At 45.7% G+C, this 23703-nt stretch overlaps 1 protein-coding gene across 1 annotated transcript in view; it reads right to left on the minus strand.

The window, feature by feature from the left end:
• ADAMTS6 (ADAM metallopeptidase with thrombospondin type 1 motif 6) overlaps nt 1-23703 on the minus strand; it is a 452024-nt gene that overhangs the window by 118143 nt on the left and 310178 nt on the right. Inside the window, exon 12 of the mRNA XM_063963153.1 lies at nt 2708-2815. Within this exon, the coding sequence (XP_063819223.1) occupies nt 2708-2815 (108 nt within the window). The remainder of the gene's footprint in view (nt 1-2707; nt 2816-23703) is intronic.

Here is a 23703-nt window from a genome sequence, read left to right on the forward strand (position 1 = left end):
AGAGTTTGCCAGCACACACCCAAGCGCTATAAATATATATAGGGACAACCTTAATAAGTGTGTTCCCTTTATAGCAGCTCAAATATTATAAATATCGCCAATAAGTGCCCCCCCTCTCTGTTTTTACCCTGTTTCTGTAGTGCAGTGCAGGGGAGAGTCCTGGGAGCCTTCCTCGCAGCGGAGCTGGGCAGGAAAATGGTGCTGTGTGCTGAGGAGAATAGGCCCCGCCCCCTTTTCGGCGGGCTTCTTCTCCCGGTTTTTTTGGAACCTGGCAGGGGTTAAATACATCCATATAGCCCCAGGGGCTATATGTGATATATTTTAGCCAGAATAGTTATATTACATTGCTGCCCAGGGCGCCCCCCCCAGCGCCCTGCACCCTCAGTGACCGCTGGTGTGAAGTGTGCGGAGAGCAATGGCGCACAGCTGCAGTGCTGTGCGCTACCTCATGAAGACTGAGACGTCTTCTGCCGCCGGTTTCTGGACCTCTTCTCTATTCGGCATCTGCAAGGGGGTCGGCGGCGCGGCTCCGGTGACCCATCCAGGCTGTACCTGTGATCGTCCCTCTGGAGCTAGTGTCCAGTAGCCTAAGAAGCAAATCCATCCTGCACGCAGGTGAGTTCACTTCTTCTCCCCTAAGTCCCTCGTTGCAGTGAGCCTGTTGCCAGCAGGACTCACTGAAAATAAAAAACCTAACAAACTTTTTCTAAGCAGCTCTTTAGGAGAGCCACCTAGATTGCACCCTGCTCGGACGGGTACAAAAACCTAACTGAGGCTTGGAGGAGGGTCATAGGGGGAGGAGCCAGTACACACCACCTAGTGGTCAAACTTTTAAATTTTGTGCCCTGTCTCCTGCGGAGCCGCTATTCCCCATGGTCCTGACGGAGTCCCAGCATCCACTAGGACGTCAGAGAAAACAGTAATAAAGCAAGACTGAGTAATAGCAGACAGACAGAGCGGTAAGAGGGCCCTGCTCGCAGGCTTAACGATCTATAGGGTACAATGCAGAGTAAAAAAAAAAAAATCAACTGTGATTGTCATGATGCCATGTTTTGTATTTACTGTATTTTAGCACCGAACCATAAAACACAGCACTATTTCTTATACTGAAAAAACAATCATTTTGTTAACTTTTCACAAATTTGATACAAAACCACTAATCTGGTGACTAGTATGAAAATCTGACCCCAACCTGGTAGCAGCTCATGTGAAAAACGGATTCCCCCAAACTGATGGCAAGAATGCAGAGTGCCCCAGCTATCTGGTGGTTAGTGTGAAAAAGTGACCCATCATCTGGTGGACAGTAAATAACAAACATTCTGGTCAAAGGCGAAGCTACCATAGGTGCAGGCAGTGCAGCTGCTATGGGGCCCAGAGCTGAGAGGGGCCACCTTCCCTGTCAAAGTTACATGTGTTATATACAAGGGCATAGCTACCATAGGTGCAGGCAGTGCAGCTGCTATGGGGCCCAGAGCTGAGAGGGGCCCACCTTCCCTGTGACAGTTACATGTGTTATATACATTTTTTACCATTGGGTAGTACGTAGGGGTTCTTTCAAACTTTTTCCTTGGGGCCTGCAATATATCTAGGTATGCCCCTGGACCTGCTCATTGCAGTGTGGTATAAAATGAACTGGAGGGCATTATGATGTTATATAATATGAACCGGGGCACTGTAATGAGGCACAATATGGGGTGCACTATATATCATAATGTGAATTGGGGGTACAGTGCGGTATAATGCGTACTGGCAGCTCTGAAATGTGACATAGGGTGAACTTAAGCACTACTACGATTCATAAAAGAAACTAGGGCACTACTATGGGCATAACATTAAATAAGGCTCTACTATGGTTCAGAGAATGACCTAGGGCACTATTATAGGGCATAACATTAACAACTGCTGCAGAGAAGTGTCTCTCTAGAAGCATTGGGACGGGGTCCCTTCAAAATGTTGCTAAAGAGCCCACAAAGTTCTGGCTACACCCCTGATTCTGGTGCTAAACATTCAGAGGTGGATTTAGACCTCATGGGGCCCTAAGTAAGACACCGATTTGGGGCCCCCCTTCCTCAAACAATTTTCAGTGTGCAGTACAGTAGTGTTGACTGCAATATATCCCCCCCCCCTTACTGATTATATTAGCCTAGAGGGTCATGACTGGTCACATACACAGTACTGCAGGACTGGAGACACAGGCGTGCGCAGGAGGCGGCACATAACAGCTGTCTAATCACTGATAGCCTGCTGGGAGAATTCAGCCAGCCCAGCTCTCGGACAATTTTCGATGGTCCGCTAGAAATGTCCTTTATACAGACTTGTAGGTGTCCCCCCTGGGTCCAGCAGAGCCCCCCTGATACCAACAGGGCCCTTTGGTTTCATTGTGGTAAATCCTCCTTTGCTAATATGCAAAGCCGAAAATCAATCTGGTAGCTAGTGTGCAAGGTAAGCCCCTCATTAGTATGCAAGGTTACCCCATCATTAGTATGCAAGATTACCCCCTCATTAGTATGCAAGGTAAACCTGCATTTTGTGAATTGATATACAGAACAGATCCGCAATATGGGGTAGTATTTCAAACACACCCCAGTATGCAAAACAGACGTCAATACAGTCAGTGGCTAGCATGAAAAAGATACCACCTAACTCCATATAGTAGCTAGTATGCAATTCAAAGCACACGCAAAGATAAACATAGATAGATACTTGCCCCTTTTTCAATGCTCCCGGTCTGACACAGGGTCCCTTCTGCGGCAGGAATGCTGTTGGTAACACATCTGTTACTTTTGCTCAGACACCAGAGCTCTCTACACACTTCCTAGGAAAGAAGGCAGAAGCAAGTTGGTCAGAATTATAGATACAAAGTCATTATGGGAATGGACTGGGTATTCGTCAGAACCACAGTGCCTGATATTTATATAGCACCACCTGAGCATTTACCGTACCAGCTTTGTCACCTTGTTAGTAAATTGTGACGTTAAAAACATGTCATTCCTATAGGACGCTTAAAATAGTTACAAACTATTGCGGAAATCGCTATTCAGCTATGTGCCCATTGTGCGCATGTCAGAGGACGGGGGTGGCATCGTAGCATTTTGGAGGTGATGACGCAGTGCTGTGGGGGCACAAACCAGACAACGGAGGCGTGTCCGGACCATTTGCGGGGCGGGCCGCAGCCTGCATGCAGCCGCTGCGACCCAAAAGATGGCGCCCAGGCGACTACCTTCCAGGCTAGGCTGCGAATGCAGACTGCTACCTATAATATGCAAGCGCTTCGCCTGCTAGAGAAAGGGGTTTTAGTTTTGCAAATCACGCTGAATCAGGCCCTTAGCCCATTGATTTGAGTTTGCTGATTTCTGTAACAGCAGTGTCTATTTGTTTAGGAATTCATTCTTTATACAAAACACTGACGAGTTGACGTAGAAAGCCAGGGTCATCTGTTCAAGCACCTTATCCTTATTCTCACCATAATTAGTCATCTGTCAATCATTCTATTGTCTGGCGCTGTAGTCAATGGAAAAGCCAAATTAGCAAGAGCCGACTGATGTCACCAAGTGTTTGGAACCACTCGAGTTGCTATTTTGGCTCATTTCCAACCACAGTTTACTACTCATAAAATGAGTCCACATCTTATTCTGTGACGGGGTAGTGGTATCTCTAAAATAATAATCTAATGGCCGCAATGTAGCACAAATCAATACTGTAGTTGTATTTGTTAATATAGTATGTATACTTCTGTTTTGTATGATTACCACTCAGTGAACCTGTATTGGTGGTGCCTTGAAAATAAATGTTGTTGATACACTAGTAATTCAAAATAAAATAAAAAATACACCCTGATTTATTTACTGCAGAGCAATTTTATATGACGTTGTGCCTATATTAACATACCGCAAATAGACAGTTGCCGACAGTCGGCAACCTGAAGACCACCTGTTCTTAGTATATCAATGTGCTCTTGCTCTATACAGATAAAAAAGAAGCACAGCACTGAAAGCAATGACTGAACCCCAATACCTACAGTTCTGGGGTGGAGTAAAAATGTTTCTATTTTAAACCAATTAAACGTATCTTTGTGGGGTTTTGCTGAATGGGGAATGACTTCCATTATATACACAGCCCCTTACCCAAAGTCACAGTTACGGAAATCTGCCTGTGTTCTATGTTGGCCCCATCTATGCAACTGCGCCGTCCCCTGGCCTCTGAGTACATCTATTTGTGAAAAAATCACAGGATCCATCTACAGTACATTCAGAATTGCATACAAGCCCATTATTTCCACCAGTTTTGCTCAGCCAGCAATAAATACCACCTAGCATTGCTGATTGTTGCATGACATTGTTGAAACATTAACACAGTTGCAAAATAAACAGTAAAACAGCGCCACAGGTGGTCACTTTAGGACGCAAAATGGTAGACATTCGTAGCCTTCCTGCACGAGTCATTTCTCTCTCCTATTCTCTTTCTCCTTCCCTGAACAAGCCACTTCCCTAGACAATGGGGTATAGTCAATTCATGTCAGATCCTTTCCGATGGAAAGGATCCGACATGTGAGTATTCAATGCCGCGGCCAAATCCTGTCGGATAGGGCCGTTACCGACAGGATTTGGCCATTCCCGACATGCCAACCCGACTTTTTTTTAAAGTCAGATTGACATTGTCGAAAACAGTGTTAAAACCTGTCGGATTTAGCCGCGTTTCCGACAACACATGTGGATTGGCGGCTTCACATGCTTTCCGACAAGTCGGGAATTCCCGGCTTGGCAGGAAAAATGTGCCGGCATTGAATAGGTCGGAAACTGCTGTCTTTCCGTCAAGATGGCAATTTTCAACATGAATTGAATATCCCCCTATGCCTCCCTTACTTCTGCTCTTGATTCTGTTGCTGCAGCGACCACTTTTCACCCTCACAGATCAACACCTTGACCCTGACATTCCAAATTCACCAGATATCTGAAAGAAAAATTCATGCACTGCCGAGCGACAGTGGAGGAAATCACTAAGGCAGACTTCCTCCATTTCAAATGTATGCACTCATCCTACAGTGATGCCCTTTCCCTCCCTAAACAGTCATAGTTCACGAACCTCATCACCTCCCAGTCTTCAAACCACCAGCATCTCTTTACCACTGTCAACTTTCTTCTCTGCCCACCCCCACCTTGACTCCCCTTTTCACTCTCTGCCCTTGACTTTGCTACCTAATTCACAACCAAAAATTGACACCATACGCCAAGACATCACACCAGACCTTCAACAACCCACCCCCTCGTTTCCCTGACCACTCTCCCCATCCATCTTACCAACTATGACTTTTTTCCCCTGTATCTGGAGATGAAGTCATGGCCCTCATCCGGTTCTCCACCCGTCTCTACCTTCCCACTAGAACCTATCTCCTCCTTCGCTGCCTGTTCCCATCTTGACAACTTCCTCAATATCTCCCTCTCATCAGGCACTGTCCCCTCTGCCTTTAAGCATGACCTTGTCTGTGATCCACCATATGCTCCTGCAAACCTTTCCCTCCATTGGTCTGCGTGGTACTGCCCTCTCCTGGATGGGATGTCTTCCTACCTCTCTGACCACCGTTCCGTCTCAGTCTCTTCTCATGAGTCCACTTCCCCCGCACCTCATCTAACAGTAGGTGTCCCCCAAGGTCCTGTCATCGGACCTGTCCTTTTTCTCTAGATAAGTCACTTAGGTGAGCTAATTAGCTCTTTTGACTTCCAATATAATGTATATGCTGATGATAGCATGGATGGTGCAATAGGCAGCACAGATGATGTAATGGTTAGCATATATAGATTGTAAACTTGCGAGCAGGGCCTTCCTAGCTCTATGACTGACTAACTTATTACCAAGTCTTGTTTTTTCACTGTTGTTTCCAATAGTTTTGTTCTATGTTATCACTATTTCCAGTTGTAAAGCGCAATGGAATTTGCTGTGCTGTATAAGAAACTGTTAATAAATAAATTACTGCCTCTCAGCACTGAGGTCCTGGGTTTGATTCCCACCATGGCTCTAACTGTGTGGAGTTTGTATATTCTGCACGTGCTTGCGTGAGTTTTCTCTGGGTACTCCGGTTTCTCCCACAACCCAAAAATAAACTGGAAGGTAAATTGTTTAAAAAAAAAAAATTAACCCTAGTGTGTATGTGTGTGCGTGTACATGTGGTAGGGAATATAGAGTGTAAGCTCCAATGAGCTAAATATTCTCTGTAAAGTGCTGCGGAATAAGTGTGTGCTATATAAATAACTGGTAATAAATTTAACTTTCGTCCCCTGACCTCTCCTCCCTCAAATCACCAACTGTCTGTCTCTCTGCTATCTTCTTGGATTTGGATGTCCCAACGCTATCTTAAACTTAACAAGTCTTATGCTGGCCATACATCAGACCAACTTTCCTACAAACACTAAAACGCTGCCCCACACACCTAACCAACTTTTTCCTCAGACTAGTCATCCTTTTCATCGGACCAGCCAACTTCTGTCCAACTTGTGATGTCACAGATGTAGGTGGACAGTGTCTGTCTACTTCTATTTTTTTATTTAAAAGAAAAAAATGAAAGAGAATCTAAAAACTTGTTTCTTGCTGTATGTGTGTGTGTGTGTGTGTGTCATACAGTATACTTTATAATTACCATACCCTGTAGTCTACCACCATTTTCTCTCACTGTATTCCCAACCCTATTCAGTCCTCGAAGGCATACATTCTACGTCCATATACCCAATGCTCCTCCTGTACCCCATATACTCCACAGTCCCCTTTTACCTACATTCATCGTTCTCTCCCAGGACCGACATATACGCTGTCCTCCCCCGTTCCCTAATACACTACATACTCTATTGTCCTTCCTGTTCCACCAACCTCTCCTGTACCCCAGTCACCATTATTCCCCTGTGCCCCCATACACCCCAGCACCAATTCCCCCCATGTACCCACCCAATATAATCCAGCCACCATACTCCCTGTACAGCCATATACCCCAGCCATCATCCTCTCCCTGTATCCACATAAAATACCAGTACAGCCCAGTGATAGCCTATGGGCTCTCGCCCCATATGCTGTGCTCTCAGGCTGCCCCTCCAGCTGTGGCTCCTGATTTCTAACATGTCAGCACCCAGTTGTGGCACTGCTCCCGCATCCCAATACCTCCAGAGCCCCCACTGCTATCAGGAGCCATGTCCCCTCTGCGCCTCGCTCACCACATGCCCACTTCATTCAATGCCTAAACCAGCAGCCGGATCCCCGGATGCCACCTCACCCCAATCACTACCTCTCTGTGCCACCTGTGGGTATCAGTTCCAACTGCACCGCTGCCACCCACCTGCAGCAGCACTTCTGGTCCAACTACTGTCACTTCTGGAAATCCTGGGCTGACAGGGGCAGCCCTGGCAGCGCCTCCTATCACGCTCCACTAGCAGTGAAGGATCCCAATGCTGAGAGGAAAAGCCCCTGCAGTAGGTGCTTGTCTGTCAGCAGGTGAAAGGTGGGGATTGGGGGGGGGGGGGGGCTGTTTGCTGTCAGTGTGTACGGGGGGGGGAGGGGGATTTTGGGGTGCTGGTCAACAGCAGCTCTGATCCTCCCCTCTCTTCGCTTCCAGGTGATCCCGGGCTTGCAGGGGCAGCCCAGCAGTGACAGGCAAGAAGTAGGCGGACACTGCCGCCCAGTGTACAAGTGCAACTACTTATCGTTCAGTTGGGGGGAATGCTCCCCTTACACTAGAATGATTAGTTGGTAAAAATCGAACTTGTTTGCTTTCCCCAACTAGTTGGACAGACCGTTTCCTGACATTTTTTCTGCGTGTGGGAGCAAACGGCTGATTATTGTTTGCTCCCACACTGATAGATTATCATTCCAACCAGCCAATTAGTTGGCTGGTTGGAACGATATCGTTCTGATGTATGGCCAGCACAAGACTGAGCTGATCATCTTCCCTCCCTCCCGCATAGCTTCACCTCCCACAATTTCATTATCTATTGATGGCACAACTATCTCTTCTAGCCCCCAAGTGCGCTGTCTTGGAGTAATTCTTGATTCCCCCTCTCCTTCAAACCACACATTCAGTGCCTCTCACACTACTGCCGCTTCCATCTCAAAAATATTTCTATGATCAGACCCTTTCTTACCCTGGATGCTAATAAGACCCTAATCCACTCACTGGTCATCTCCAGATTCATGCAAAAGAAATAAAGTGGAGCTCCAATGTTGGATAATTAAGCACAGTTAAAGTGCTATTTGTTTGTAACTCCAATTGTGGACTTCTGGATTTAGAGGTAAGCCAGTATTAATTTAGCAGGATTTTCTGAAAGTACAATGGGCCTAATTCAGACCTGACCACTAGGGTGCGTTTTTTGCATCCCTGCGATCTGGTAGTCGCCGCCTACAGGGGGAGGGGGTAGTCGCAGTGCAGGGGTGCGATCGCTTGTGCAGAGAGCTGCACAAACAAAAGTTTGTGCAGTCTCTGCACAGCTCAGGACTTACTCAGCCGCTGCAATGATCCGGCCCGGAGCTGATGTCAGGAACCCTCCCTTCAAACGCCTGGACACGCCTGCGTTTTCACGGACACTCCCTGGAAACAGTCAGTTGACTCCCATGAACGGCCTCCTCCTGTCAATCTTCTTGCGATCGCCGGTGCGATCGCTTTCATCGTCCATCCCGTCACAGTCCGTCACTCCCCGTCGCTGGCAGGGCCTTGTGCCTGCGCAATGCAGCGCTGGCGCATGCGCAGTTCATACCTGATCGCTGCTGTATGAGAACGCACAGCAATGATCGGGTCTGAATGACCCCCAAAGAGCAGCTTGTTAAATGCTCAGCAAACCCGCAGAGCAAGTGCTTTGCTACTACCTCCCCACCGCCAGTGTTGGCTCACCACTACAACTTGCTGGTCTCAGCACGGCCGGCACTCTGTATGTTGGTCCGAGGCTCGGGGTGGGAGCGGCGGTCCTGCAATGTCCACGGGGAGGGAGGGTGCAGCTCTCAGTTGAAAGCTGTGGCGGGTGATGAATAGCAACCTCAAGCCTGTGTGTGGTCTAAGCAGTGTAACAGAGGTGAATAAGTCCCTTTCTCCGTTATCACAATATGCACGGTTTCATCAGAAGGTCACCTTCTGATGAAACCGTGCATATTGTGATAACGGATAAACGTGTAAAGGGACTTATTCACCGCTGTTACGCTGCATATTGTCGGTTGCCATAGCAGCGGGGGGTGGAGCCGGAGCAGGGGCGGGAGTGGAGGCCTCTCCCTATGTAGTAAACGGGTCCCGGGTCGCATCGACTCGGGAACCCGTTTACACTGCCACTGACCCGGTATTCATCCTGGGAATAAATCATCTTATTACCAGGCGACCCGGGAATTCTCCAAGGACCCTTTCACATCGCACACAGATCGCAAAAATAACCCGGTATCGACCCGGCATATTGCAATGTGTACGGGGTATTCGTGACCTATTTTTTATAAAACACATAGGTCCAGGAACTTATCCTGGATCCTATGTGTTATCGCCTGAAAACGGGTAATTTTTCTATGGTAAAAACGGGCTCTAATTGAATAGATCGAAAAAATTTTTTTGCTGTAAGGTCGTTTTTAAAGGTACGAAAAATGTAATTCTAGCCTTCATCTCTCTCCACTTTATCACTTTCCAAAGACTGAAAGTTATGCTAATAAAAACTAATTTTTGGGAAGGTAGTAAAGCCTATTTTCTTAGAATGATTCCTGAAAGCAATATGCACTTTGTGGACCACATGAAATACATTTGTGAGCCGCTCGTGGCTGTTAGAATGGTCCTGAAATATAAAGTTATGGTAACTTTTTAGATGCATGATTTAAACTAATAGCATAGTTTACTTTATATATTTTTTTCGTTACTGTTAGGTAGCTTAATAAAACGTGAGAATAATAACAGGCAGTGGATAATAAAATATATTACTGTGCAGTATAAATCAAATTGCTTCCTGAAATTTATGCGATGACTCTTTCAACATCCAGGCAAGAGGCTGAAACGACTTTGAACAAAAAAATGTCTGCCAGGTGTGTACAAAATGCCTTGACAAGACTGACAGCAATTATGCATAAATAACGCAACACCGATGGCACAACCTACTCAAAATAATTATACTTTTAATGAAACAAGAACAAAAAAATAAATATAAAAGATCAGAAAATTAAATAAACTACATGGGTTTTGGAAAGTAAATAAAAATCCTGACATTACATGAAAGTGGCAAAGACAATTAACCAGTACATAACACGGTAAACTTAACATTAGTCAATTATAAACAAATGAAAAAAGAAAGTCTGGGACGAGTTAATTATAATGCCTAGAGTTTCTGTGCCCCGGAGGAAATACTCAACTTACTGCAGCCTTTGTTCTAGGAGAGAAGTCTTCTGCAACTGGCTCGATTCTCATTATCCTATCAGTAACATCTTTTAACAGCTGTTATGAATAAAACAGCCTGAAGCCATTGCAGAAAGTCGGCCCACAAAGGTCAAACGAGCAGCACATTTTTTTTTTCTTTAAGACATAACATTATCTGGTAGCATCACAGCTGAACTTACTGTAGTCGTTCCAAGATGTAGCACTTATGTTAAACACTTAGCAACCAGAAGTATTTTTAAAAACCGATGTATGTCTTAAAGGAAGGGAAACTCCAATTATATATTATGGACGATAGGTCATATGTTCTACTTCAACAAAGGCTGGTATAAAGTTTTGAATTTATATAATAATTTGCTATGGTCTTTCCCGTCTCCAACATGCATGCGCAGGGTGAGCCTGGGCGCACATTGCCTGTCCAATGGCTCCTACTGCAAGGGAGACTGCACAGACCTACAGGATGGAGCAGGGGGTTGGGAAAAGCAGCAGTCAGAGTGGGGAGTGAAACAGCAGAAAGTGTGGAGTGGGTGGAATATTAACAAGTAAATAAATTAGTAATCCACCCAGGGCCGGTGCAAGGTCTCTCTGCACCCTAGGCAAAGCTTAAATCTAGCGCCCCCTAACCTGCAAAGCCACCACCACCTCCCGTGAATTGCATCATTATACATATACAGAGAAAAGAGGCAACACTCAAGGACTTCGAAAGTGATAAAATATATTGTAAACAAGTCACTATATTTTGTGACTTTATTCACAATATACTTTCACTTTAAAAATCCTTGAGTGCTGTAAATTCTTTATATACTGTATAATACTGTATATGGGATCTGGTGAGGATATTTAACTGGGGTTGGGTATGGGATGCCGCCGTCAGAATACTAACAGCAGCATCCGGACCACCATAATACCAACATTTTGAATGAATTTCATGAACCTTGCCCCTCACCCTAACCCTCCCTCCCAGCCCTAACTCTCACCAGCATACTAACATTCAGGATGCTGGCTGTCGAGATTTCAGCGTTGGTATTCTGAAAGGTGTCAGGATTTTGGCGTCTGTATTCTGAATGCCAACAACCCGTCTGCTGGACTACATCCCTGTAATTGTATGTATATACATACATAGATACGTACACAGACATACATATATTTGTATGCTCCTTATTTTGTTCCAATCTCCCATCTGTAAGTTCATTACTAACCCGCACACAGAGACATCCTTCAGTTTTTTGCTAGATGAATTCAGTGGTGCCCTCCAGTGGCCGGCGCCCCTAGGCAGCAGCCTAAATCTGCCTAATGGTAGAGACGGCCCTGAATCCACCTCTAGGGTTTGACTATTTAAATGTCTTGAAACAAAGTCAGTCCCCAATTTATCAAGCTTTGGAGAGTCATAAATAGCACAGTGATAAAGTACCAACCAATAGGCTCCTTACTTCCATGTCACAGGCTGTGTTTGAAAAATGACAGTTAGGAGCTGGTTGGCTGGAACTTTATTACAGTGCTGTTTATCACTCTCTAAGGATTGATAAAGCTGGGCCTAGCTTGAAACGGGAAACACTTTGGCATACCTCCAATCAACACTCTTGATCAGTAAGGGATGTTGACTTAGACTAGGATGACCTGTCCAGGAGAGTCCAACACAACCCTCAATTGCCCTCGAACTCGATAGTTGTGTTAAGTAGAGCTTTGGCTGCCCAGCACTGGACACACTCGTCTATGTGAATACTCCTTGATCAGTACTGGATAAGATGACGTGGAGGGGCCAGACAGTAGCAGAGATGAGGTCAGACATTACGTTACTGGACACAGTACTTACAGAAAACACAGAAACATAGAATCTGATGGCAGATAAGAACCATTTGGCCCATCTAGTCTGCCCTTTTAGTGTGTGGATTATTAAGTATAAATAAATTCAAAAGAAGACCACATATTGGTGGCACACCCTTTAAAAACCTGGAATGACTAAAATATGATGACAAATATAGCCGAGGCGTCACTACCACATATGTAGCTCTCGCAGAGCCTACACCACTTTCAATGCTGTGTAATACAACAGACTGTCCTGTGATCTCCTTTGATCTTCCATACCTACCAAGGGGTGCAGTTGGTTTGCCGGCCGACGGCATACCGACAGCGTGGCGAGCGCAAATGAGCCCCTTGCGGGCTCGCTGCGGGCACGGTGGCGCGCTACGCACACCCCGCTATCTATTCTCCCTCCAGGGGGGTCGTGGACCCCCAAGAGGGAGAAAAGATGTCGGTATGCCAGCGGCCGGGATTCCGGCGCCGGTATGGTGGTCGCCGGGAGCCCGGCCGCCGGCAACCCGAAGACCACCCCTACCAAGTTTAAGGGGAGAAGTATCGAAGAGTCCAAATAGGACAAGTAGAGAAGATAGCAACCTAACTAGCTTATACCTACCTATTATTTATCTAGCATATGCTATCAAATGATAAGTTGATTGGCTGCTACATGCAACTTCTCCACTTGTCTTATTTATAAGAACTGACCCTACCCATATTGATTGTGAAAATGCTGAGTGGCCCAGTGACAAATTCTAGGCATATGCCCTGAATTACTCTCTTATACCCCTTTCACGCTGCCAATGTCGGATATCCCACCCGGGAATTGGAAGCGGGCCCTTCCCGGGTGGGATCCGGCATTGGCAGCTGCTGCAGGCTTTCCCGACCCAGCAATAAGCTGGGCGGGTTGCCACAGCAGCGGGGGGGGGGGGGGGGGGGGGTGGAGCCGGCGGCGGCGCTGGGAGGTGAGCTCATCCCCGCGCCGCCTCTCACTATCTAGCAAACGGGTCCCAGGTCGCATCGACCCGGGAGCCCGTTTACGCAGCCACTGACCCGGTATTCAACCCGGGTATAACACTGCTTTATACCCAGGTTGAATTGCCGAGTCAGGCGACCCGCGATTTCGGCTATGCCCCTTTCACACTGCACGCCGACCCGGCAATACCGGGTTATTTGTGCGGTGTGAAAGGGGTATTATATTGTTTGTTTGTATTTTAACAAGGCCATATGGAGAGCAATAAGAAAATGACACCACCCAAAATGCAGAATGAGCTGTAGAAATGAATGCACGCTACTGCCAACACCACCGCAGAGTGGCGGGTCAATCCAACAGTACAAGTGTACGGACAAATGAGGTTGGGATAAAAACAAAGGTGTCACCCTGGGGAAAGTATATGAGAACAAAAGGCTTTGTAATGACCCAATGGTTTAAAATGTACATATTATAATAAGAGGTCTTTAAATATCTGTATAAGCATCGCATAAAAAAAAAGAAGTAAGACATGTACTTATAATAAACATATTAGTCTCAATGACATATCTTCTAACATGACCTCTTTCACCATTTAACTAGCAATGTTTTCAATCTTTTTAGCAAATGCTGTAAGATGTGCTCAGTTAAATTAAGTTGTATGTGTTTTCTGGTTAGATGTTTACTGCAATTGCACCATAAGTGAAGTGTACCACCTGTCATGGTGAATTTCCATCATTAGTACAGTATGTAGCAGGGGTGGGCAATTATTTCAGCTGGGGGGCCGCTTAACACTTCCAGTGAATGTTTGAGGGCCACACACAAGGGCGGGGCCTAATATGAATGACAAATATTTGTAGGAGTAAGTCCTGGGCTGCGCAGAGACTGCACAAAGTAGATTTTTGCAGCACTGCGTACACATACGATCGTACACTTGCACGGGTGAATTTACACTCCTCCTGGGGGCGGCGACTACCCGAACGCAGGACAGCAAAATTTGCAGCACAGTGATCAGGTCTGAATCAGCCCCTTAGTCAGCAGTTGCTGCAAAATGAGACCCGTTATAGGGCCCAATTCTGACCCGGTCGCTGCTGTGTATTTTCGCACAGCGGGTGATCGGGTCTGAACTGCGCATGCATTGCAGTGCGCAGGCACGTCGGTCCGCCGCGCTGGGGAGCGTCGGGCAGTGATGGGATGGTGCGAACAAAGCGATCGCACAGGCGATCGCAAGGTGATTGACAGGAAGAGGCCGTTTGTGGGTGGCAACTGACCGGTTTAGAGGAGTGCACGGAAAAAGCAGGAGGGACCAGGCGTTTGGAGGGAGGGTTTCTGACGTCAGCTCCGGCCCCGATCATCGCACTGGAAGAGTAATACCTGGGCTGAGCAGAGACTGCACAAACTTCTGTTTGTGCAACTCTCCTACACATGCGATCGCTCCCCAGCACAGCGATTACCCTCCCCCTGTAGGCGGTGACTACCTGATCGTAGCAGTGCAAAAATCACACCCTAGCGATCAGGTCTGAATTAGGCCCATAGTTATATATATATATATAAAACTATAAAAACATAGTAATATATATATATATATATATATATATATATATATATATATATATATAAAACTATAAAAACACACACACCACAATATACATTACACCGCATACGTAGTTTTTTACAGGCAAAATACAAATGTCTAAAAACACATCCAGTAATAAAAAAATAAAAATAAAAAACTGCTGAAAACAAACAAACAAACAAACAGCATCCTGTGTAATGCTGTTATAAATCATATTCACAGCTGGTTACTAGCTCCCCCCACCCGCTTGCCTGAACCCACATAGCAGTCTCAAACCTCCCCTCTCCCTTAAACCCATATAGCAGTCTCTACCCCCCTTCCCCCACCCCTGAACCCATATAGCAGTCACTACCCCCCTTCACCCCCTCCCCTGAACCTATACAGCAGTCTCTACCCCCCTTCCCCTGAACCTATACAGCAGTCTCTACCCCCCTCCTCTCCTCCCTCCTCCTCCTCCTCTCCCTCCCCCCCGGACCCATATAGCAGCTTTACCTTTGATGCATTTTTTTCACAGTGGCAGATCTGCTGCCCAGATTATCCACCGCCTTCTGCCGAGATCCGCTGCCCGCTGCGCAGAGCCGCTGCTGCTACCCGCTGCCCTCTGCACGCTCCTGCCGTGGCTCCACCCCCTATGCCGCCCAGCACCTGATGTCACAGAGGAAATCCCGGTCAGCAGACCGGGTACTTCCTCAGCGGCGCAGCATCTCGGAGCTTCGTAGCGCAATGACAAGCGGCTCAGCCGGGCCGCTTGTCATTGCACAGTGGTATGGGACAGCGGGCCAGGCAGAATCGGTTCGCGGGCAGCATCCGGCCCGCGGGCCGCATGTTGCCCACCCCTAGTATGTAGACTGTAGGCTATCATTTATGAGTATGTGTGAACTGTGTGGAGTTTGTATATTCTCCCCGTACTTGCGTGGGTTTCCTCGAGGAAATCCAGTTTACTCCCACAATCCAAAAATATATTGTTGGGTTAATTGGCTCCCAACAAAATTAACCCTAGTAGGGAATATAGATTGTAAGCTCCACTGCGCCAGGGACTTGTGAATGACCAAATATTTTCTGTAAAGCGCTGTGGAATATGTGTGCGCTATATAAATAACTGGCAATAATAATAATGTCAAGATTTATATTATGAATCACGTTCAAAATATTTATATTGATGGCACATTAACTTTGTTTGGACAAACAGACTCTCCAGATACTGTAAATACAATGAGGTTATTCTATTTCATAAACATTGATATAAAATAAGGTATCCGTTCACATGGTCGACCATGCTATGGTCGACAGTCATTAGGTCGACCACTATTGGTCGACATTGACATGGTCGACATGGACACATGGTCGACACATGAAAATGGTCGACATATGAAAGGTCGACACATGAAAAGGTCGACATGAGTTTTTTTACTTTTTTTTCTTTTGGGGAACCTTTCCATACTTTACGATCCACGTGGACTACGATTGGAACGGTAATCTGTGCCGAGCGAAGCGAAGGCACCATGCCCGAAGCATGGCGAGCGAAGCGAGCCATGCGAGGGGACGCGGTGCACTAATTGGGGTTCCCAGTCACTTTACGCAAAAAACGACACCAAAAAAAGTTAAAAAACTCATGTCGACCTTTTCATGTGTCGACCTTTCATGTGTCGACCATGTGTCCATGTCGACCATGTCAATGTCGACCAATAGTGGTCGACCTAATGTCTGTCGACCATAACATGGTCGACCATTCATACCGGAACCATAAAATAAGATCATACTTGCCTACTCTCCCAAATACTGCAGAGACACCTGATTTTAGGCCAGTCCCCTGCAAGAGTGGGCACACCTCCCTCATCCCATCCACTTCCTAGTGGAAGTGGGCATAATGAGGATATAAATAACGAGAATCAGGGGTCCCGAAGAGGAGGCGGGGCCTAGTGATGTGTTTCTATGAAAACACTTTTTGGCTCAGCCCCTATGCAAATATACACCAATTGAAGCAAATTTCCCACAAGGGGGCAGGGCCTAATGACACGACTAGCCCGACACCATTGCCGCCCACCTGCATCTCCTCTCTGGGCTTCTCCCGAGGGGAAGAATATAAGTAGGTAAGTGTAAATAAGACTATTGGGGAAGCGGTTAAAGCATGATACACCTAGGATTAAAGCTAACAAAGTTCATCGAAACACAGAAGTTAATTCAGGTTCAGTAAGTGAACTCAGAGATCATTCATGTAAACTTAAACTTTACAGAATGGCGTAGTGGCAGGGTTCTGTGGAAATGGTTAATTAAGGTTAGGGATAAAGGGTTACCAAGCAGGGATTAATCAAAGCACATTTCTTAGAAAGTTCACAGTAGCAGTCACATTACAGAGTGACAAAAAAGAAATAGCTGGCAATTATATTTCTACTGGAGAGAGAACGCTTGTGAATTGACAGCAGGAAAGCATGCAGGATGTAAAAGGCTTTTAAATATTACATTATCGGTATAGAATCTCTCATCACAACATGAAGAAAATGATTCATGGATTTAAATTTGACTGGCATAGACTTGCAAACAAATTCCATACTGCTACAAAACACTTCTTAGGAAACACTGGTAAGTATGTGTTGTATACACTCGAATTCACCAGGTTTAAATAAATAAGATGTGTCGCAGAAAAACTATTGATGTATCATAATGTCCTTATCATCATTCCTGTTCTATATCCTGGACCTTTATTTAGACTTGTCCAGGATATAGCACAAGAGTGTTGATATTGTAAGTGTGTATCTTCAGTAAACTGATGTCATGTAAAGGAAGTCTTAGATTTTCAGCACTACTAAGGAAACCTCCCATGAAGTGTATTGCAGTCTAACTATGCATCAATACAACTGTTCTGTATGACCACCAAATCTGTGCCACACACGTCTTCTGGGCAGGGCAAACAAATGGACCACACTGTGACTGAACGGCTTAAGAGGTCAGCGAATCATAACATTTTACTTTCTGGCTGATCAGAGCCAATTGGCTACTGTTTCTTAGTGGTGATTGTTTTAATGGCCACACATAACAGCTACAGCCTGCAGCATATTTAGAAATGACATCTAGACAACACAAACAAAGCTGTGTCACTCTCATTAGAAATCATAAGTACCAAAAAGCAATACATTTAGGGGTCTATTCATGAAGGAGTGAAAAGAGTGGAGAAGTGAACCTGTGGAGAAGTTGCCCATGGCAACCAATCAGCTGCTCCGTACAATTGTATAGTATGCAAATTATAAATGTTACTTCAATGCTGATTGGTTGCCATGGGCAACTTCTCCATTGGCTCACTTCTCCACACTTTTCACTGCTTCATGAATAGACCCCTTCGTAGCTTAAATTCCAGTGATTGTTACTGAGAGTTGGGGCCAATGCACAGTCAGACACTAAAAGGGGAGTTGGACAAAATCACATAACACTGGTTGAAACGGGATTTCCACTCATTCTAAAATGACTACCAATGATGAGATGCCGTAGATGTTGTACATTGGTGGCATAGTACCTACGGCTAAAGCAGCTGCGGAGTGTGCATGTTTGAAGTTAAACCATCTTTGGCTCAACCATTGATCGTTTCCAACCATCGAAGGCAGAGTCGTCAATAAACATAAAAGGCACAAATTAACATAAAAGGCACAAAAAACACATGCCTATGTCTTGTGTCATATAAGGTTATTCAAGGACTGGAGCCAGAACAGGCATACTAGCTGTTAATGGACTTCAAGTGGGACCAACAGAATGAATTGATTTGTTTCCGCAATGAGCGGAAATCTCATCAATTTGACAGGAAACAAATTTAAAAAAAAAGAAGTTCTCTCATTTGGCTGTGAAAGCATTTGTTATGAAAACCTGAACCTAAGCCCTTTATTATTCCAAACCAATCTAAAAATCATATTACCAATTAAAAAGGAAACCTTATCTTAATGTAATAAGAACATCTGGAAAATATAAAGAGGCGGGAAAGGATGTAGACATTTATAGATACCATGACTACACCCCAGAAGATGGTGTTCTTTGTTTGGTTTTTTGACTGTCTACCACTAATTACTAATGACAACACAGATTTTATAAGCATTGTGAATAAGAGAACTGAAGTGTGTCAAGGAAAAATCATGAATATATAATTGCCACAGTCATAGAAAACATATTCTGTTTGAAATGCAGCCAGCGAATGTCAACATTAATTATGGATCTTGAGCCAGAGTTGAGAGGTGGGTGAGATACGACTGTGCTATTCATGCAACAGAAATCTCATTCTAATTAAAAAAAAACCTATATATTACATTTGACTAAAGTGAATTTTCAGCTTCTCCCTTAAGTTTCAATTCTAAAGAGTAGTAGTCTTTTTGATAGATATATATATATATATTTTAGTAGGGTTTTTTTCTTTCCCTAATTAACACTTTTTGGCAACATTATATGGTAAGTGCCCTCTCTCCACTAATGAGCACCCCAGCTGATACAAGAAAGAATGTGAGTGCAACCTCGGCTACTGATGAAAAAGCAGGAAAAAAGCCCAGAAAAAAACAAAAAGCAAAAGTTTGGCCAGCCTGTTAGGCAGCAAGACTTAAACATAAATAATAAAAACATAATAAATTTGCAAAAATCTAAAATAAAAAAATTCAAGTTGTAATTATGGGGTATTGAGTGTAGAATTTTGAGGGGGAAAATTAATGTATTCCATTTTGGAATACGGCTGTAACATAACAAAATGTAGAAAAAATGAAGCGCTGTGAATACTTTCCGGATGCACTGTAGAGCTCAGTTATTCACTCCAGCATTCCGAACTGTTATTATATAACAGGTAAAAATGAAAAAAAAATCCCAGATGCGCTGTCAAAGCTGCCAGTAAGGGATTGTCAATCCCAATTTAGAAATCACAATAAAACAAGAAAACTGGCGCTGTGTTGTGTCTCCAATAATATAAACGGATGGATAAATGAAAAATTATTTATTACCATTAATATAAATTGATTTTTTTTTTCAATTGAATAAACATGTATAAATACTGAGAAGTAAAATTAATGTAAAACTGCTCTCCTTCTAATCCACAATTGGATCCCGGACAGTTAATGGCAATTGCTCCCAATGGGTGCCGAATAGAAACAGCTGGTATTACCCGTGGTATATGGTGATATCCATTGATGGAAAGTTCAGCAGACAAGCTGTAGTTGTATAGCCAAATGTAAAAGTCCATATCTGGATCCTTTGCGCAAGTGGAGAAGGGCAACGGCAGTTCAATGGTCCACTGAACTGCAGTTACCCTTCTCCCCCTGCGCAAAGGATCCAGATATGGACTTTTACATTTGGCTCCCGGGATTGCACTTATTTCTTGGACCGATTTCAATTACAGTACCATTTGGAAAACACCCAGTGGACTCCACCAATACAGCTTGCCTGCTGAACTTTCCATCAATGGATATCACCATATACCACGCGTAATACCAGCTGTTTCTATTCGCCACCCATTGGGAGCAATTGCCATTAACTGTCCGGGATCCCATTGTGGATTAGAAGGAGAGCAGTTTTACATTCATTTTACTTCTCTGTATTTATACATGTTTATTCATGTTTTTTAAAAATCAATTTATATTAATGGTAATAAATAATTTTTAATTTATCCATCCGTTTATATTATTGGAGACACAACACAGCGCCAGTTTTCTTGTTTTCTTGTTATTATATAACACATATATATTTAGTTGAATCAGCTTTAATTGTAACTTTTTCTTTATTTCTTTAGTCAGTAGATACATAATTGTTTAGACCGGATGATCCCTAGTCTTACACTTTACAGACTGTATAGCCAATGAGCATGCCGCACCATTCTATTCTATGGCTCACGGGCACCCCTACTGTCTAGCTTCACTGACTATCCCTCTCACACACTGTAGTTACCATAACAACATGTGACCCTCCAGCCACTGCATGACCACACATCCCAGCATGCCGTACCACAGTGTTATTAGGGAATGCTAAAAAGCGACAGGACATGCTGGATTTGCAGCCTCACAACAGCCAGAGAACCACACCTTAAACATACATGTTGGTTAGTTATTAAATCCTCACATCATGCACCCGTATCCCTGTAACCCAGTCCATGCGTGTGCTCTTTAATACATTTGAGTAATCTAATCGCATCTTGGGAAGCATTTTTGGGCGCCAATATCATCAAACAGTAGCACTGGAAATGCAATTGTTGATAAATGGGCCCCATAGACGGGATGCAGTCATGATCCCGCCTGTCGGGATACCGGCAGTCAGATTACTGGTTCCGGAACTCTGAAACCTATTCAGAATGCCGACACCGGCATCCCGAATAGGTAGACATCCCGGCATCGGAAACCCAAGTCGGGATGCCGGACGTCCTGACACTGCGCCGCTGAATAGGTAAGCCGCGGGGGGAGGTTAGGTTTAGGCTGCCGGGGGAGGGTTAGGCTGTGCCCTGGGAGGGTTAGGTTGCGGGGAGGTTAGGGTTAGGCACCACCCTCCGAGGGTTAGGATGCACGTGGGAGAGGGTTTAGGCAACGGGGATGGGAGGTTAGGTTTAGGCACTTACAAGGGGAAGGTTAGGGTTAGGCATTGGGCAGGGAGAGCCATGGATAGGGGGGTAGGGGAGAGGGTATAACACCCCTTACCAACCGCTGCTGGCTTCTTCGCAATTGGGATCCCAACGTAGGCATTTCGACCATCGGGATGCCGGTTGCAGGGCTCTCCCTACTGCATCCCCATTATTATACCTGATCACTTCTTGTGAGGGCAGCCTCAAGGGATGGTGATGGTGGAAGCCTGACTAGTAGGGGAGATTTGCATATGACTGAGTTTAATTATTTATATTTTTCTGTTTCTTCTTCATTTAATTAAGGTGAGATTGAGGAATGCGCACCAACCGCCATCAGAGAGGGAGGCATCCTCAATGCCACCCATCAGGTACCCCACCACAGTAGGAGAGGCATGAGTCCCAACCCTCCCAAAAAGGCACAAGCCCTCATCCACCACAGAGAGGCAAGACAGGCACCCTCAGCACCCTGGACAGGATAGGCACCTCAAGCAAGACAGACGCACCTGGCACCCCAGGCAAGACATAAGCCCCCGGCACCTTGGGCAAGGCAGACGCCCCCACCACCTTGGGCAAGGCAGGTGACCCCAGCACCCCATGCAAGGCAATCACCTTTGGCAAGCAGGCACCCAGGGCAAGGCCGGTGCCTCCAGCACCCTGAGCAAGACAGGCACATCAACACAGATGCATGTGCCCTCACCATCACCACCAGAGACGCATGCCCCACCACCATTAGAGAGCCATGCGCCAACACCACCATCTTTAATTAATGTAAGGATGAGGGTTGCACCCCAACCATCACTGGAGAGGGAGGTATCCTCACTGCCAACAGAGTCAGGTACCCTTACCACAGTGGGAGAGGCATGAGTCCCCACCACAGCCATAGAGGCACAAGCCCCCACCAACCCTGAGAAGGCAAGCGCCCCAGCACCCCAGGCAAGACAGGCACCCCTGAACCCCAGGAGACAGGCATTTCCATCACCCCCAGCATCTTCAGCAAGACAGGCACCCCTGGCACCTTGGACACCCTAGGTGAAGCAAGACATGCACCCCTGGCACCTTGGGCAAGAAAGGCACCCTGGCACTTCAGATGAGGCAGGTTCCCCCAGCACCCTAGGCAAATCAGGTGCACCCAGCACCCTGGGCAAGACAGATGCCCTCACCATAGAAGCATACACCCACAATCATCTGAGCTGAATGCCCCATTACCTTCAGAGAGGCATGCACCTCCACCACCATCTCTAATTAATGTGAGGCAGAGGGATGTGCCCCAACTGCCAACAGAGAGGAAGGTATCCTCACTGCCACCGGAGAGTCAGGTGCCCCCACCACAGTGGGAGAGACATGAGCCCCCACCACCCCCAGAGATGGTGGGGGTCATGATTCTGCCACTGTGGTAGTGGAACGTGACACCAGCACACCAGGCAAGACAGATGCTCCCTGAATACCAGGAAAGAAAGGCACCCCCAGTAAGGCAAGCACCACCAGCACCTCAGACAAGACAGGCACCCCTGGCACCCTACCACCTCGGGCAAGACAAGCAACCCCAGCACCTTGTACAAGGCAGGCAACACTGGGAAAGATAGGCACCCCTGACACCCCGAGCAAGGCAGGTGCCCCCACCACCTTGGGCAAGACAGGTGCCCTGCCATAAAGGCATGCACCCCAACCATCATCACCTAAGAGACATTCCCCACCACCATCAGAGAGGCATGTGCCACCACAAACACCGGAAAGGCATGCACCCCACCACCATCAGAGAGGCATGCGCCCCCACCACCATCAGAGAAGCATGTGTCCCCACCAGCAACATTGGAAAGGCATGTGCTCCCACCACAATCAGAAAGGCATGCACCCCCCCCCCAGCACCATCACAGATGAATGCGCCCCTACCACCAACACTGAAGGCATGCACCCCCCGCTATCAACATTGGAAAGACATGTGCTCCCACCACCATCAGAGAGGCATGCACCACCACCATCGGAGAGCTCCTTGCAAACACATAGGAGGGAATTCAAATGTTTGAAAAGTCAGTTGGGTGTCTGTTTTTCCCTGTCTATTAGATAGGAAAAACAGACTCCCAACTGACTTTTCAAACATTTGAATCTCCCCCAATATGTACTATTTACAAACACTTTTTTTTAAATTAAAATGTTTGTTACATAATGATACTATATGCTTTCTGTTTTTTACATATGCCGAAATATTTTTTTGGGAACAACTGTTTCATTGGAAGCATCATTAAATGGGTCAGATAAGCATATATGTATAATATATATTTTTTAAATGGGTCAGATAAGCATATATTTAATCGGTCACAGAGGTAGTCTGTGACCGATTAAAAAAGTTAAAGATTAATAAGTCACCTGGTCCAGATAGAATTCACCCGAGAGTTCTTATGGAGTTGCATGCTGAACTAGCAAGACCTCTATAT

This window comes from Pseudophryne corroboree, chromosome 1 (genome assembly GCF_028390025.1).
Source record: "Pseudophryne corroboree isolate aPseCor3 chromosome 1, aPseCor3.hap2, whole genome shotgun sequence".
Classification (NCBI taxonomy): Eukaryota; Metazoa; Chordata; class Amphibia; order Anura; family Myobatrachidae; genus Pseudophryne; species Pseudophryne corroboree.